The 16,948-nt window shown below is 51.1% G+C and overlaps 1 protein-coding gene across 1 annotated transcript in view; it reads right to left on the bottom strand.

Annotated features, from left to right (window-relative positions):
- Positions 1-333: 333 nt before the first annotated feature.
- Positions 334-16,948, bottom strand: part of LOC134343062 (ephrin-A4-like) — a 48,502-nt gene continuing 31,887 nt past the window's right edge. The window contains exons 3-6 of the mRNA XM_063041916.1: positions 12,985-13,047; positions 7,807-7,863; positions 2,972-3,586; positions 334-1,118 (exon numbers count right to left, since the gene is read on the bottom strand). Of these exons, the coding sequence (XP_062897986.1) occupies positions 3,483-3,586; positions 7,807-7,863; positions 12,985-13,047 (224 nt within the window). The 3' untranslated portion in view covers positions 334-1,118; positions 2,972-3,482. The remainder of the gene's footprint in view (positions 1,119-2,971; positions 3,587-7,806; positions 7,864-12,984; positions 13,048-16,948) is intronic.

Genomic DNA, 16,948 nt, shown 5'->3' with positions numbered 1-16,948 from the left:
GAAGGAATAAAAAGGAGTTGATGGGGAGAGAGAAAAGAGAGAAAGTGGCTGAGAGAAACAGAGAGAGAGAAAGAGAGAGAAGGAGGAAAACAGAAACAGAGAAGAGAAAATGGAGTGAGAAAAACATGGAAAGAGACAGATAAGCAGAAAGACAGAGGGGCAGAGGAAGACAGTAAAAGATACAGAGAGAAAGCGAGTGAGTTAGAAAGCAGGTCTAAAACACATAGACAGACAGAAAGGGGAGAATGGAGAGCGAATGATAGAGAGAGCGAGACAGGCAGCCACGAATTCCCTGAATCTATCCAAGCTGATCTGACCGACAGCAGCTCAAGAAGATGCAAGTAAATCCCATTGTGAGCCTCTCTTTAATTTCCTTTATTGAAATCCTTTAAAAAGAAATAGACCTGTACACAAAGGTCACTGCCATCTCCGCGGCAGGGATGCAATATCTTCTTAGAAGACAAAAGGTGAAGTTTTCACAGAAAGTAAGAGTCCGAGAGGTACCTATGTTGACCTCCCATGTTCCCCCTCTATTCCTGCTGCCCCCTCGCTCGAGGGAGCCAATGGGAAGGAGGGGGGAGTTGGGCATGGAGGACTGGGCTGTGTTCCCACTTTGGAAGCAAGGAAGTGTAAGAGACACTTGGGGACATTGTCTCTGAGTAAGACGAACTTGCTACTAATCCAACCAGCAAATTTTGAGCTTTGTGTCGTTTATGATTGGTCCTGTTTGTGGCATTGGCCAAAGCCAGAAATGTTGGTGGTTTGGTTGCTGGGCTGATAGATTGCCGCACCGCCTCAGATTGGTCCATCTAGCATTGTCATGGAAATGGGGCCTACTTGACAAGGCGTCCTTCCCACCGTCGCACCCCCCCCCCACCCTCCATTTTGCCATCATTGTCTTTGGGAGCCGAGGGCTTGGGGGAATCTCGCCACCTTGGTGAACGTGCCTGACTTGTGGCCGTGGTTTCAAGTCTTCGAAGCCAGGCAAGCCTATGGTCTATTGACGTGAATGACCTCCAGCCATGTCGTCTTCTCATGGCCTGGCTCACAATGCTTCAAACCAACCAGGGTTGGCATTGAGCGGAATCCAGAATCTGTAAGGATGAGGGGAAGATGTCCTGAAACAAAAAACCAAGGGGAAAAAGAATCAGAACGCTCAAAGGATTAATTGTACATCCATTACAACTAAGGTTGTAGACATTGTATAGAGGGGAGGGACTAGTTTACGCATTGAATTAGCACATTAATCAGTTCAGCACAACACCCTGCGTCAAAGGGCCTGTCCTGTGTGGTGCTGATGAATGTTCTCTGTATCCTTTGGTAATCTCCTACACCATCCACAATGCCACCAATCTCTGTATTGTCTGTGGTGTTCCGCACCAGCCCCTTTCTCATGCCCCTGTCCTCGCCCTCTGCCACCCCTGCTCCCCATCCGAGCAACAAGCATGGGAGACCAAGCTGGTCACCAGGGAGACGACGGACGAGGCCTAGCGGCTTGAACCCCACCAGGCCAGGCCCTGCCCCTGGACCACCTCCAACAGAAGGCAGAGACTGGGAGAGTGAATCAAAGGTCCTTCAATGGCTTTTACAAAGCTCAATAGCAATTTAACAATAAAAAAAATAAAAATCAATATGAATAAAAAATAGTTTGCTCTAGGTTCAATAGCTCATCAAAACACTAAACTACGCGAGAACAAATCATTTGTCATCTTCCACAGGCAGGGAATTTCAATGGCAAACAACATATCCCATGAAATGCATGAGAATTCCCAGGGTCTACGGACAAATAGAGTCAAGCCCAAACTGTTCCCAAAATTTCCACAATTCCCACATTAACATGGTTGACCCAGCAATATTCCCACCGCTCCTTGAAAGCCAAGGCTCTCAGAGTGGAATTGAGGGAGTGGTGCACTGTCTCACCGCCCCTCCCTCAGCATGGCACTCCCTCCTCTCAAACTCTCCTACCGCACTCCCTCCTCACCGCCCCTCCCTCAGCATGGATTTCCCTCCTCTCAAACTCTCCTACCGCACTCCCTCCTCACCACCCCTCCCTCAGCATGGCACTCCCTCCTCTCAAACTCTCCTACTGCACTCCCTCCTCACCGCCCCTCCCTCAGCATGGCACTCCCTCCTCTCAAACTCTCCTACCGCACTCCCTCCTCACCGCCCCTCCCTCAGCATGGCACTCCCTCCTCTCTGCCTCTCCTACCGCACTCCCTCCTCACCGCCCCTCCCTCAGCATGGATTTCCCTCCTCTCAAACTCTCCTACCGCACTCCCTCCTCACCGCCCCTCCCTCAGCATGGCACTCCCTCCTCTCTGCCTCTCCTACCGCACTCCCTCCTCACTGCCCCTCCAACAGTATGGTTTTCCCTCCTCTCTGCCTCTCCTACCACACTCCCTCCTCACCGCCCCTCCTAGAGTGCTATGCTTACTCCTCACAGCCTCTCCCATGGGTGGAAGGGAGGAGGGACGTGGGGAGCAAGATGGGAAGAAATGGAGGAAGGAGGGTATGAGAGGGGGAGAAAGTGGGAGAGTGAAGGAGAGAGGGATACAGAGGGAGGAGATTGAGGGGGCCGAGGGAGATGGAAAGGGGAAGAAAGGAAAGAAGGTATTGAATGAGAGGTAGACAGAAAGGGAGAGGGGTATGATGGGGAGAGAGACACCCACTACCCAGCGTGGTGGAAGTTGACATACCAGGGATGCAATGATCCTGTGGTGTGGTTCCTGAATGGGTTGTGTATCTCTTCCTCCTTGATTAACTACCACCCCCCACCATGATCCACCTCTCCCCTGTGCAAGGGCAACAAACAATGTCGTACTGAAGCACCCTCTATTCCCAGAGCACTGACCAAACACCTTTTCAGGAAGGGAAGCAATTTCCCAAACAAGGAACCCAGCACAACAGACCCCTCAGCTATTTTGGAAACCACACTAACCTCTATGTGCAGGGAGGGGAGAAGATCACCTACCTACTTTCAGGAGGTCCCGAACGTGTCTATCCTTTCCTTGAAACGAAACCTTCAGCAGTAGCCAGACTTTCTGAGATCTGTCTCGGTCACAGGGAAGAGCAGCTAAAGATCTGTGCCATCCTCAAATGTAGGAGGAGGTTAAATGCCTCTCTTGAAGAACACCATTCCTGGCTTGTAAATTCAGGAAACAAGGCACACCGAGCTTATACAAGTTCAAATTAGTTGTGAGAATTAATTAAAAGTATCATGACCTCCTCAGGTTCAAGATGTCCACCGTTGAAAGTCAACTAAGCGGGTGACAGAAAAGCTTGCGACTTGGAGAAACTTTTTCCCTCTTTGGCTCAGTCATTTTGGTGTCACCTGGGGCTGGAGTGAGAGGAGCCCAAGCTGAGAAGATTTGCGATCAAAATTAAAAACTTTGGGTCATTGGGGAAAATCGAACAGTTGTGGCCAGGGAGGGCAAAATGTCCTGGCCAGTTCAGTCGATGATTGAACTATACGTCAGCCGTCTCTAAAGCCATGAGAGGCAGGAAGTGCAAAGTAAACTGAGTAAGCAAAGGAACATTCCTGGGTAGAGCTGCAATGCACCTCCTGTGTCCTTGGATTTGGAAGCATCTGTAAGGGGGAAGAGGGGGAAGAAAGGAAAGGTCATCTCATTTAAGTCCACATTGCTACCCCCATCTCACTTCCCTCCCACAAACAGATTCGCTCTAACTCCAACCACAGTTTGCAGATGATAGCAACGTAGTGGGCCAAGTCTCAAATAATAATAGGTCGGAGTTCAGGAAGGAAATGGAGAGCCTAGTGGCATGGTGTCATGACAACAAAGTCAACAAGCTCACAAGAGCTGGTCACTGACAGGAAGGGGTGTGGGGCAGTGTACACACTCCTGCCTACATCGATAGTGCTGAGGTTCAAGGGGCTGAGGGCTTCAAGCTCCTCGGAACGAACATCACCCGTAGTCTGCGCTGGCCACGGCCAAGAGAGCTCACCAATGCCTCTACTTCCTCAGGAGACTAAAGAAATCTGACGTGATTGACTCAGGGAAACAGTCAACCCTGCCCACCCCAGACATTCTCTCTTCTCCACTCTCCCATCAGGCAGAAGGCAGAAAAGCCTGTAAGCACATAACACCAAGCTCGAGGACAGCTTCTATCCCACTGTTATAAGACCATTGAACAGACCTCCTGCACAACACATCACAATCTAGCTTGGGCCCAGAGGAGAAGCACAAGAACGACCCGGGTGTGAAAGGCTTCCTGTCATGCCGTGTCTGAGCCGGGACTCGAGGGGATTCATAAGGATGGGCGGCTCGTTTGGTCGAGTTCAAGCCTCTATGCAGGCACTGCACACTTCAACCACTGCTGCCAGCATGGTAGAGTAGTGGTTAGTGTAACATTATCACTGCACCAGGGTCCCAGGTTCAGCTCCTCCGCTCTCCGTACGGAGTTTGTACATTCTCCCCATGACTGCGTGCATTTCCTCTTGGTGCTCCAATTTCCTCCCATATTCTGACGACACGTGGGTCAGTGGGTTGATTGGTTGTGACTGTAATGGCAGCGCGCGATCGGAAGGGCCAGTTGTACCACGTTGTATCTCTAAAGGGTGTAATTGGGTGGCGTGGGTTTGTAGGGCTGGCAGGGACAGTTACTGTGCTGTATCTCTAAATTAATTAATAAAAAATACAAGCGGGTTGGGGCTGTGGTGCGGGGACAATGAAACGCACCAGGCAGTGGATAGAGTGGACTTGGAGAGGATGTTTCCGTCAGCGGGGGAGTCTAGGACCAGACGGTACAGCCTCATGATAGAGGGAAGTCCCTTTAGAACAGAGAATCGAGGAAGAATTCCTTCAGCTAGAGGGTGGCGAATTCGTTGCCAGGGAGGGCTGTAGATACGGAATCATTGGCTGTATTTAAAGCAGAGATTGATTGCTTCTTCTTTGGCGAGGGGTTAAGGGTTATGGTGAGAAGGGAAAAGTTGTGGTGGAAGGGCAGAGCGGCCAGATGGCCCAGCAGCCTAATTCTGCTCTTACATATTACAGCCCCTCTCTGAAGTGGGCAACCCCTAGCCAGTCTCTCCCACAAGACACACATGACATTAATAAACTAATTTACCAGGGGAACACCTCACCCTGCAGCTCCCCCCACTGTGCCCCCAACTCAGAAAGATATTGGCCCTTCTTTCGCCGTCGCCAGGTCTAAATCCTGGGGACTTCCTCCCAGACACTGCCTTCCCCACACGGACCACAGCGGATTGAGATGCCCCCACACTCTGACCCCTTCAGCCCCTTGAGGGACGGACCGGCCTTGCCCAGGATGATAGTTTCAGACGTGGCAACACGTGTCAGAAACCAACACTGCGAGAGTTTTGGCAAGCAGTTTTCTCAATGACTCACTCACGAGATGTCATCTACCTGTCCAATGACAAGTCTCCTCAGGCTGTGCTCTAAGTTTCGGGGCGAGGTGGGAGCTGAAAATTTCTCAATGCCAAGCCTGTCACAGGGAAGTTGCTCTTTCTAATTTGGTTCCTAAACCTGTTGGAATGGGCTCCAACAGCAGCAGAAAACCGGTTTCCATAACATACTGGAGTAATGCACACACGGCGCTGGAGGAACTCAGCAGGCCAGGCAGCATTTGTGGACAGAAATAAACAATCGACATTTCGGGCACAGACCCTTCATCAGACTTCAGCTGAAACATCATAGTCATAGTCATACTTTATTGATCCCAGGGGAAATTTGGTTTTCATTACAGTTGCACCATAAATAATTAAATAGTAATAAAACCATAAATAGTTAAATAGTAATATGTAAATTATGCCGGGAAATAAGTCCAGGACCAGCCTATTGGCTCAGGGTGTCTGACCCTCCAAGGGAGGAGTTGTAAAGTTTGATGGCCACAGGCAGGAATGACTTCCTATGACGCTCTGTGTTGCATCTCGGTGGAATGAGTCTCTGGCTGAATGTACTCCTGTGCCCACCCAGTACATTATGTAGTGGATGGGAGACATTGTCCAAGATGGCATGCAACTTGGATAGCATCCTCTTTTCAGACACCACCGTCAGAGAGTCCAGTTCCATCCCCACAACATCACTGGCCTTACGAATGAGTTTGTTGATTCTGTTGGTGTCTGCTACCCTCAGCCTGCTGCCCCAGCACACAACAGCAAACATGATAGCACTGACCACCACAGACTCGTAGAACATCCTCAGCATCGTCCGGCAGATGTTAAAGGACATCAATCTCCTCAGGAAATAGAGACGGCTCTGACCCTTCTTGTAGACACCCTCAGTGTTCTTTGACCAGTCCAGTTTCTTGTCAATTCATAGCCCCAGGTATTTGTAATCCTCCACCATGTCCACACTGACCCCTTGGATGGAAACAGGGGTCACCGGTACCTTAGCTCTCCTCAGGTCTACCACCAGCTCCTTAGTCTTTTTCACATTAAGCTGCAGATAATTCTGCTCACATCATGTGACAAAGTTCATTTCCCTCCATGGACACTGCCTGACTTGCTGAGTTTCTCCGACAGAATCTCTTGCACCTCTCACCAGGGTGATGTTCAGAGCGAAAAGGGCCCTTATGAGCTCGAAGGAGAGATTGGACAGATGTGGGCTGTTCTCTCTGGAACAACAAAGGCTCAAGGAAGACCTGACAGGGGTTTATGAGAGCCTTAGATAGATTAGATAGCTGGTACCATAACCTCTAACGTCAGAGGGACATGCATTTAAGGTAAGAAGGGGTAGATTCAAAGGACTGTTCCTGGAGTGTTTTGTGTACGTTGCTCAAGATTTCTAGTGTCTGCAGAATCTTGGGTGTCTCCCAAAATGTTCTCTGGTGCTTCCCCAAGTATATATTGTAGATACTTTGCCTCCATCCAGATATACAGTGGGATTTCTGGAGGTTTCAGCTGACAGAGGAGATATTTCCTTTTCCCTTCTATCCACACCCCCACTAACCCTCCCCCTACCCCCCCCCGTTACTCTGAGCGATGGGGGCGATATAGTGGGTAGAGCTGCCTTCTCATAACATCAGAGACCTGGGTTTGTCCCAACCTTGTGAGTGTGAGTGTGAGAGACTTTGTGAGAGTGAGTGTGTCTCTCTGTGTGTCTGTGTCTCTTTGTGTGTGTGTGTGTGTGTGTGTGTGTGTGTGTGTGTGAGCGAGAGACTGTCTCTGTATGCCTGTGTAAGTGAGTGAGTCTGTGCGTGTCTGTGTTTGTGTTACTCTCTGTGTGGTGTTTTCACATTCTGCTTGTGACTACAAGGGGTAAGTGAGCTAGCATGGATGCAACGGGCAGAACAACCTCCAGCTGGAATAATGCAAGTTACAATAAACAGAAGTGGGGGAGGCCATTCAGCCCTTCTTGCTTGCCTGCTATCCCTGTTAGTAGAATCATGGCTTATCACCTTCCTGCACTGATCCACTTTTGATTACGAGGTAAAAGGAGGCCTTTCAGCCCATCAAACCTACCTGCCATCCACACTCATCTTTCCTGTGAGCCATTCTCCAGCAGATCCTACCCCTCACCCTCACGGCAGAAGAGAAGTTTACAGCAGCTGGCTCACCCACCAAACCCATGTTTCCTTTGGAACACGGGATGGAACCAGCGCACCCGGGGGGAGACCTGGAGATCGGGGCTGAACCAGGATCACTCAGAGTTCTGCAACTCCCTCCCGTGCAGCATACAATCTCGTAATCCCTTCGCGAAAAGCTGCTATCCTACAACAGGGACGCCCTGGAAGCAAACGCCTCTGGTTTCGATTCCCGGCTCCACTGACAGGGCGGAATGACAAGCAGTAAGACCCCACTCAGCCCTTCCTGCCGGCTGTTCCTACCTTGCTGTACCCTATCTTTGGCAGGCTCCTGCGATGTCTGAGTGATCGGCCTCAAGGCTACAAAGGGAGAAAGAGAAGGAACAGTAAATAACCAAATCACACTTCACGCGGTCAGACTGCGGACGCCATGAGAGGCAAGTCATAACAAGGGGATCTTGATCTGTTTCATTGTAGTGGGGGTTAGTACGCAAGGATGGAGGAGGAGGTGAGGAGCTTCAAATTCCCGAGTGTCTGTGTGTAAAAAAAAAATCGCCAACAACTTGCCCTGGTCCAACCATGGCCAAGAAAGCCCACCCACACTTTGACTTCCTCAGGACTCCCACCGACCTTTAACAGATGCACCACAGAACGCATCCTGTCCGGGTGCATTGCAACTGCCCTGCCCGAGAACGCAAGAAGAGGGCTTTGCTGGGCTGTGCCCACGTCACAGAAACCTGCAGTTCTCACTGACTCGGCCGGGCAGCCAACATCATCAAAGGCCCTCTCACCCCAGACATTCTCTGTCCTCCCTCGCATCGAGCAAAGACCCTCCCACCCCAGACATTCTCTGTCCTCCCTCGCATCGAGCAAAGACCCTCCCACCCCAGACATTCTCTGTCCTCCCTCGCATCGAGCAAAGACCCTCCCACCCCAGACATTCTCTGTCCTCCCTCGCATCGAGCAAAGACCCTCCCACCCCAGACATTCTCGGTCCTCCCTCGCATCGAGCAAAGACCCTCCCACCCTGGATATTCGCTGCCCTCCCTCGCATCGAGCAAAGACCCTCCCACCCTGGATATTCGCTGCCCTCCCTCGCATCGAGCAAAGGAGCTAAAGCTTCGCTCAAGTTTATGGTCATCTGCCTGTACAGGTATACAACCAAATCAAAAAAAACTCCTCTGGACCACAGTGCACCTACAAAACACAGCACAAAAAATAAATTATCATAAATACACTCATAAATTACAATTCAAAATGCACATAGTGCGGAGCACAGCTAACAGTAAGCAGCTCGCTGTCCCAGTGACGAGACCTCGGTGGTGGCAGGGTATTCATTAGTCTCCCAGCCTGAGGGAAGAAGCTGTTCCCTAGTCTGACAGTCCTAGTCCTGATGCTCCTGTACCTCCTTCCTGAGGGGAGTAGGTCAGAGAGATTGTGGGGTGGGATTGTGGGTCGGGATTCTTAATAGTATTTTGTCTACAAGACTCTTTGTAAATGTCACTGACCCCAGTGATCCTCTCGGAGGCTTTAACTTGAGAACACGTACGACCAGTCTCAAGAGCAGCTTCTATCCCACTGAACCGACCTCTAATATGATAAAAGGTGAACTCGATTTCCCAATTTCCCTCGCTGTGGCCCGGATGCAGACCCGGCAAAGGCGAAGGAACTGCTGATGTGTTTCCTGGTCGCGGAATCTGTGTGTGTGCTGCGTGTGATGGTTTTCGCCTTGGCGGGAAGGGGGCAGGTTCTGGAGGGGCCGCTGGAGTGTCCCAGGCAGGTAAATATGATGTGTTTTGTAGACGGTGCTGGAGGGAGGGGGATGCTTACCGGGGGTGATCTGTGTTTGCGTATCAGGAACAAAAAGTCTGCAGAAAATCTTTGTTGTTGAGTGAGTGAGTGAGTGAGAGAGAGAGAGAAAAAGAGGAAAGAGAAAGGAGAGAGAGAAGAGAAAGAGAGAGGGAGGGGGTTTAGAGTAAAGAGGCAGAGAAAGAGAGGCAGAGAGAAAAAGAGGTAGGTAGAGAGGAGAGAGAGGTAAAGAGGGAGAAACTGAGAAAAGAAAGGAGAGAGGAGAAGGAGTAGATAGAGGGTGAGGGGGTGTGAGTTGGAGGGGGAATAAGACAGACACACGGAGGCAGACAGGCACAGCAAGAGCAAAGCGACAATGGTGGAGGTGAAATGGAATGAGACAGGAAGGCCGGCCTGTGGAATGGTTCTGCCAAAACACAGACCATTTGTGAGGAGAGTTGATGTGAAGGAGCCTCTGGGGCCAGAGGAAAGGATTCACTGAGGGGACAAAGATCTCGCACTTACTGTGCCTGCCTCAGGATGGTTGTTGACAACAGGGAACACAGTGTCACACACCATCTAGGCACAGCTCAGAGGCAGACTGATGACATAATGGATGAGATTCCATGCTGTCTGGATAATGACTCCGATTAGCTGAGGGAACAGGCCCTGGAATCACAGAGACTCAGGGGACGGCTCCTTCTAAATGCTTCCCATTCCACTGTCTGCACTAGTGATAGACTTCCCACAGTGTCCCATCACACACTCCCAGGGTCAGACAGAGTGAAGCTCCCTCTACACCATCCCATCACACACTCCCGGGGTCAGACACAGAGTGAAACTCCCTCTACACCGTCCCATCACACACTCCCGGGGTCAGACACAGAGTGAAGCTCCCTCTACACCGTCCCATCACACACTCCCAGGGTCAGACACAGAGTGAAACTTCCTCTACACTGTCCCATCACACACTCCCGGGGTCAGGCACAGAGTGAAACTCCCTCCACACCGTCCCATCACACACTCCCAGGGTCAGACACAGAGTGAAGCTCCCTCTACACCGTCCCATCACACACTCCCGGGGTCAGACACAGAGTGAAACTCCCTCCACACCGTCCCATCACACACTCCCAGGGTCAGACACAGAGTGAAGCTCCCTCTACACCGTCCCATCACACACTCCCAGGGTCAGACACAGAGTGAAGCTCCCTCTACACCATCCCATCACACACTCCCAGGGTCAGACACAGAGTGAAACTCCCTCCACACCGTCCCATCACACACTCCCAGGGTCAGACACAGAGTGAAACTCCCTCTACACCGTCCCATCACACACTCCCAGGGTCAGACACAGAGTGAAACTCCCTCTACACCGTCCCATCACACACTCCCGGGGTCAGACACAGAGTGAAGCTCCCTCTACACCGTCCCATCACACACTCCCAGGGTCAGACACAGAGTGAAACTTCCTCTACACTGTCCCATCACACACTCCCGGGGTCAGGCACAGAGTGAAACTCCCTCCACACCGTCCCATCACACACTCCCAGGGTCAGACACAGAGTGAAGCTCCCTCTACACCGTCCCATCACACACTCCCGGGGTCAGACACAGAGTGAAACTCCCTCCACACCGTCCCATCACACACTCCCAGGGTCAGACACAGAGTGAAGCTCCCTCTACACCGTCCCATCACACACTCCCAGGGTCAGACACAGAGTGAAGCTCCCTCTACACCATCCCATCACACACTCCCAGGGTCAGACACAGAGTGAAACTCCCTCCACACCGTCCCATCACACACTCCCAGGGTCAGACACAGAGTGAAACTCCCTCTACACCGTCCCATCACACACTCCCGGGGTCAGGCACAGAGTGAAACTCCCTCCACACCATCCCATCACACACTGCTAGAACTGACAATCTACACTGGCTAGAAGATCTCATTCCCCCCGTCTCTGTAACCCACTCCATCCTCTACACTTTTCCCTGTCTTTCTGACCCCCTCCAACCTCCACATCCGTCCCTGTCCCTGTAGACCCCTCTGGTCCTATTCTCCACCCTGTCGCTGTCACCCCTGTCAGTTACTACACCCCTTCCCATCCCCGAAACTTCCTCCAGCCCCTACACTCCTCCCATTCCTATAATCCCCTCCGGTCACTACACCCCTCCCAATCTATGTAACTTCCATCACTCCCCACACCCTTCCCAGTCTCTGTAACCTTTGCCTGTCCCTACATCAAACCCACCCCCCCAAACAAAGAAGGTTCTAAAGATACAACACTCTCCAGGAGGCAATATTTAATCCTCAGCAGGACCATCCCCTATACACAAGAGATTCGGCAGATGCTGGAAATCCATGGTAACACACACAAAATGCTAGAGGAACTCAGCAGGTCAGGCAGCATCTATGGTGAGGGATAAACAGTCGACGCATCGGGCCAAGACCCTCATCAGGACTGGAAAGGAAGGGGAAGATGCCAGAATAAGAAGGTGGGAGGGGGGAGGACAAGCTGGAAGGTGACAGGTGAAGTCAGGCGGGAAGGAAAGGCAAAGGGCTGGAAAAGGAGGAGTCTGATAGGAGAGGAGAGTGGACCTTGGGAGAAAGGGAAGGAGGAGGGGCACCAGGGGGTTAAGGGCCTGAAGGGAGATTAGTGGGGAGGGATGAATGGACAAGGGAATCACAGAGGGCATGATCGCTGCAGAGAGTGGAGAGTGGAGGCAAAGATGTGTTTGGTGGTAAGATCATGTTGAAAGTAGTGGCAGTTGCAGACAATGATGTGTTAGATGTGGAGGCTCATGAGGTGGTAGGTGAGGAGAAGAGGCACTTTGTCCCTGTTAAAGTGGCAGGAAGATGAGGTGGAAAGGAAATCCTCATCCTGGGAACAATTGCATTGGGGATGAAGGAACTGGGAAAGTGGAATGGCAATTTTACAGGAAACAGCGTGGGACCAGGTACAGTCAGGATAGGGTATTGGGAATTGGTTAGGCTTATGAAAGCTATCAGTAGACAGTTTATCTCCAGAGATGGCGAAAGAGAGATCAAGAAAGGAGAGACAGGGGTCTGAAATGGACCAAGCGAATTTAAGGACAGGGTGGAAGTTGGAGGCAAAGTTGATGAAATTGACAAGCTCGGTATGGGTGCAGGAAGCAGCACCAATGCAGTTGTCAATGTAGCACAGAAAGAGTTGGGGAGCATTACCAAGGAAGACTTGGAAAATGGACTGTTCCACTTAGCCAACAAAAAGGCTGGCATGACTACCCCTCGAGTTTGGAGAAAGTGGGGGGAGCCCAAGGAGAAATTGTTGGGGATGAAGACTAATTCTGCCATGTGGAGGAGCGTGCTGGTGGGGTCTTTTGTCAAGAAAGAAGCAGAGAGCTTTAAGGCCTTCTTGAGGGAGGGTGAAAGTGTATAGCAACTGAACTACCATGGTGAAAATGAGGCAGTCAACCCTTCATTTTTAAAGTGTTCCCTGGTTCTAAGCTCTCCCAGTGAAGAAACAGCCTCTCCCCACTCAGTCCTCTGGGGTCTCCTACGTTTCAGTCCCACCTCCTCTCACTTGGTAGATACAAGCTCAACCTGTCCAACCTTCCTTGCTGGGACAACCCACCCATCACACTGAATTCAGCAGGTACCAAGTCCAACTTTCCCTCGGTCGCCGGGTGGCTCGGAAACACAAGTCGAGGACTTACTTGTGGCACAGCAGACCGATACCCTTAGACGAAGGCATTTGTTATCCTTTGGAGGTGGCAAGGCTGTGGAAAACAGAAGTAGTTCATTGTTTGGTCATGGACGAAACACCCAGTGCAGAGATCCAGCATAGATGCAGGCTCTTCGGCCATCTCCTCCGTGCTGACCCTCAACCTCCCATTTATGCCAACCTCTTTTTATCCTCCCCACACCCCCGGATCCTACCACAGGAGGGTCAAGTAACCCGCTGACCCAGCATAATCCAATTCCGACTGTTCGACGTCTTTCCCAACCTCTCCCCACCCCAGCTGAGTGGGGCTGGTTTTCTTGCTTCCTCACAAGATTGACACATTTAGAGCTGCTTCCCCCTCCATCCCCCCCACTCCCAAGGGGCAGACCATCCTGATTCGCCAACCCAGAGGCTGTTTTGTCCCTGACACCAACAATGGGATTGCGAGACAATCGTTGCCTTTTGACCTTAATGAATGATTCTTCACAGAGCCTCATTCATGGGGGCAAAGTCCTACATTCTCCCCCCTTTCCAGCGCCACTAACTGCACGACATCTTCCAAACCCCTCGCCGTTTTACAGTAGGCCACTTGGGCCATTGGCTCAGTGCTAGCCCCCAGCAGAATGAACAATTTTCCCCTCCCCCCCCCCCAGCATTTTTTTGTGGCCCAAGCTGAAAAGGGAAAGATTTAAAAGGGACGCAAGGGGAAACTCCTCCCACCCAGAGAGTGGTCGGTGAATGGAACGAGCAGCCAGAAAAAGTGCCTGAGGCGGGGTCATTAACAACATTTAAGGGGTACAAGAGCCACACACACACAAAAAGCTGCAGGAACTCAGCAGGTCAGGCAAGAAAGTCAAGATTTCAGGCCGAGACTCTTCATCAGGACTGGAAAGGAAGCGGGGAGAAGTCAGGATGAGGTGGGGGGGGGGGAGGTGGACAAGCTGACAGGTGATAGGTGAAGCCTGAGGAGGGGGAATGAAGTGAGAATCTGGGGGGTGGGAGGTGGATAGGTGGAAAAGGTAAAGGGCTGAAGAAGGAATCCGATGGGAGAGGAGGGTGGATCACCGGAGAAAGGGGAGGAGGAGGGGAACAGGAGATGAAAGGCAAGTGAGGAGAAGGGAAGGGTGAGAGGGGAACCAGGAGTGGAAAAAGGAGAAGGGGAGAGGAAAGTAATTACCAGAAGTTTGAAAAATAAATCTATGTTCATGCTGTCAGGTTTAAAAGACAGGTACAGGATTGGAAAGGTGTTGAGAGGGATCTGCGCTTTGCACAGGTTAATGAGATGAGCTCAAGACGGCTGTGTGGATGAGCTGGGCAACAGAGTAATACCAATAAATAAGGAAATCGATACCACACACTCCGCTCCAAATGTAAACCTAATCCCCTCAAACACAGGTCATTAAACAGCCCACTAATCTGAGAGATCAGCCCAGTAAACCTTCCCAACACCACCACAGATTCTCCAAATTCTCGACATAACTCCCCCAGTACTGCAAATTGTAACAGATCAGTTTACAACACGTCAGACTCCAAACCCTCGACAAAAAGCCCTGGCAAGTAAGAACTTGCCAGAAAAACTAAAATCCAATCTGAATGCAACTCCAGGGGAATCCTTCGTGGCCAGGGAGCCCACCCCAGCCCTCCAAAGAGACGTGGCCTCGTATGCACAGGAGAGTCCGCCGATGCTGGAAATCTGGAGCAACACACTCAAAAATGCTAGAGGAACTCAGCAGGCCAGGCAGCTTCGAAGCAGGGGAAGAATTAGTTGATGTTTTAGACCAAGACCCGACCCTTCATCAGGGCTGGAAAGGAAGGGGACAGCAATTACAGACCAGCTCCACTCCTCTCGCCTCCCCTAACTGCTTGTTCTGGCTTCTACCGTTTCCTTTCCAGTTCCAATAGAGGGTCTCCATCCAAAAGATGCTCGACTACTCCCTCCATCATGCTGCACGCCCCGCTTAGACATGGCTTCATGCTTGCCGTCCAAAATCCCTCAACCCCAGGTCAGGCAACTGTTGGCGGATTCCACCCGGGAGTGTTGGGACTGTTTGCTTCTGCCCCGCCCTTAACCCAGAGGGGCAGCTAGAAGGGAACGCGAAGCCATGGGACCATTGTGTGGAGTGGGGGGAGGAGGAAGTGGGCGGGTGAGGGGTCGGAAGGAGATGGGGTGTGGGGGGGTGGGGCTGTGAGGGGCCGGGTGGGGCTGTGAGGGGGTGAGAGTGGGGTGATCAGTTCGGGCTGTAGGAGTGTGTGTGTGTGTGTGTGAGAGAGAGATTCAGTGATTGTGTGCGCACGTGTCTGCGTTTGTGTGTGTCTGCCTGTGTTCCTGTGTGATTGACAGAGAGAGTGTGCAGGGAGAAAGAGGGAGAGAGAGAGAGAGAGAGAGAGACACAGTGTGACAGAGTAGCTACAGAGAAGAGGTTTAATCTGAGAGGGGAGAGGTTTAGTAGGAACCTGAGGGGCAACTCCTTCACCCAGAGGGTGGTCAGTCTATGGAACGAGCTGCCAGAGGAAGTGATTGCGGCAGGTAGGTTAACAACATTGACAAAGAACTTGGATGGGTATTTGGAGGGGCGAGGCTTAGAGGGATATGGGGCGACCACAGGAAATTGGGACTATCTGGAAGGACACCAACGTTGACATGGACTCGTTGGGCTGAATGGCCTTTATCAGAGAAATAGACAGGGAGGGAGAGAAAAATAGATAAAGGAAGCAGGAGGGTTGTCTATACAAGGGTAAAAGAGAGAGAGGGCAAAGGACATGGGGTTTGCAGGCAAAGCAGTGAAGTGATTTGTTGTGAATTCAATACTTCAGCAAAGTTGTAAAAATATTGTTTGATTAAGCATCCTTTGTTGTTTACGTAATTCATTACAGATTATATGTAAAAGTATGTGAATGACACACGGCATCACACCTCCGCATCATATCGCTAAAGTAAAACGATGAACCAACACAGTTATCCCTGGCTCTGTGCTTTTCTTTCAATTAGTTTTATTTGGAATTCCAAAACATAACGCAGCTGTGACAGGGATCAAGGGGGAGTGTGTAAGTGAAGAGGGCAGAGAGCGCGGAGGGAGATGGCGGACTGAGCACGGCGGAGACGAGCGGAGCGGCGTAGAGATCGGCTCTGAGACCGTCAGTTCCCAGGGTTCAGGGGGGAGGTGGCCTGGCTGTGAACCGGTTATCAATCTCAGCCTCAGAACTGACAGAAGCATCCCCAACACTCGGCAGTCTAAAGTCCGTCCAGACGTTTGCAGCCGTGACCGTTGCGCAGAATCTCAGGTTTGGTGGCGTGCTCGGGACTGTCCTCCTGAACGGACTGTAGGAGGGGCGCGGTGGGGGGGTAGAAGGGGGGAGAGAAGAAAAATGGAAATGACAGAAAGGGGGTGAGAGAGAGAAGAGAAAGAGAGGGCGAGAGAGAAAAAGAGGGTGAGATTTAGAAAAGAGAGAGGGTGGGGAAGAGAAAGGGAGAGTGTGGGGGTGGGCAGGGAGGGACAGAGAGAGAGAGAGGGTCTAACTCTCTCCTATTGTCGTGTGGTTTTTATGTGAGAGTGAGAGAGGAGGTAGAAAGGGTGTGAGAGAGAGAAGAGAAAGTGTGACAGTGCAAGGAGGGAAAGTGTGAGAGAGAGAAAGAGAGGGAGAGGTTATGATGGAGGGGGAGAAGAGAAGAGAACCAGTACAGGAGCTGAGAAAACAAAATAAAATCCTAACACACTGCAGCAACATTATTTATCGCAATAAAACACAATTGACAGGAGCTGGCAGGGAGAAGATTTGATTTTTTTCCCCTATAGTCCAGTGGAGATGCGGCAAGAAAAATGAGGAGTAAAATCAGATTGCACAGGTATAGTGCTACCAGCCTCCATAAAAACACTCTCTCTGCCGCTGACAGAGATTGATTAAAAACAACACAATAAACGCAGCTTTAATATCAGGCTGGGTATCACAGATCGGTG

Source organism: Mobula hypostoma, chromosome 2 (assembly GCF_963921235.1).
Source record: "Mobula hypostoma chromosome 2, sMobHyp1.1, whole genome shotgun sequence".
Taxonomy (NCBI): Eukaryota; Metazoa; Chordata; class Chondrichthyes; order Myliobatiformes; family Myliobatidae; genus Mobula; species Mobula hypostoma.
Note: the sequence above shows the minus strand (reverse complement) of the source record. Positions and strands in the feature narration are given on the sequence as shown.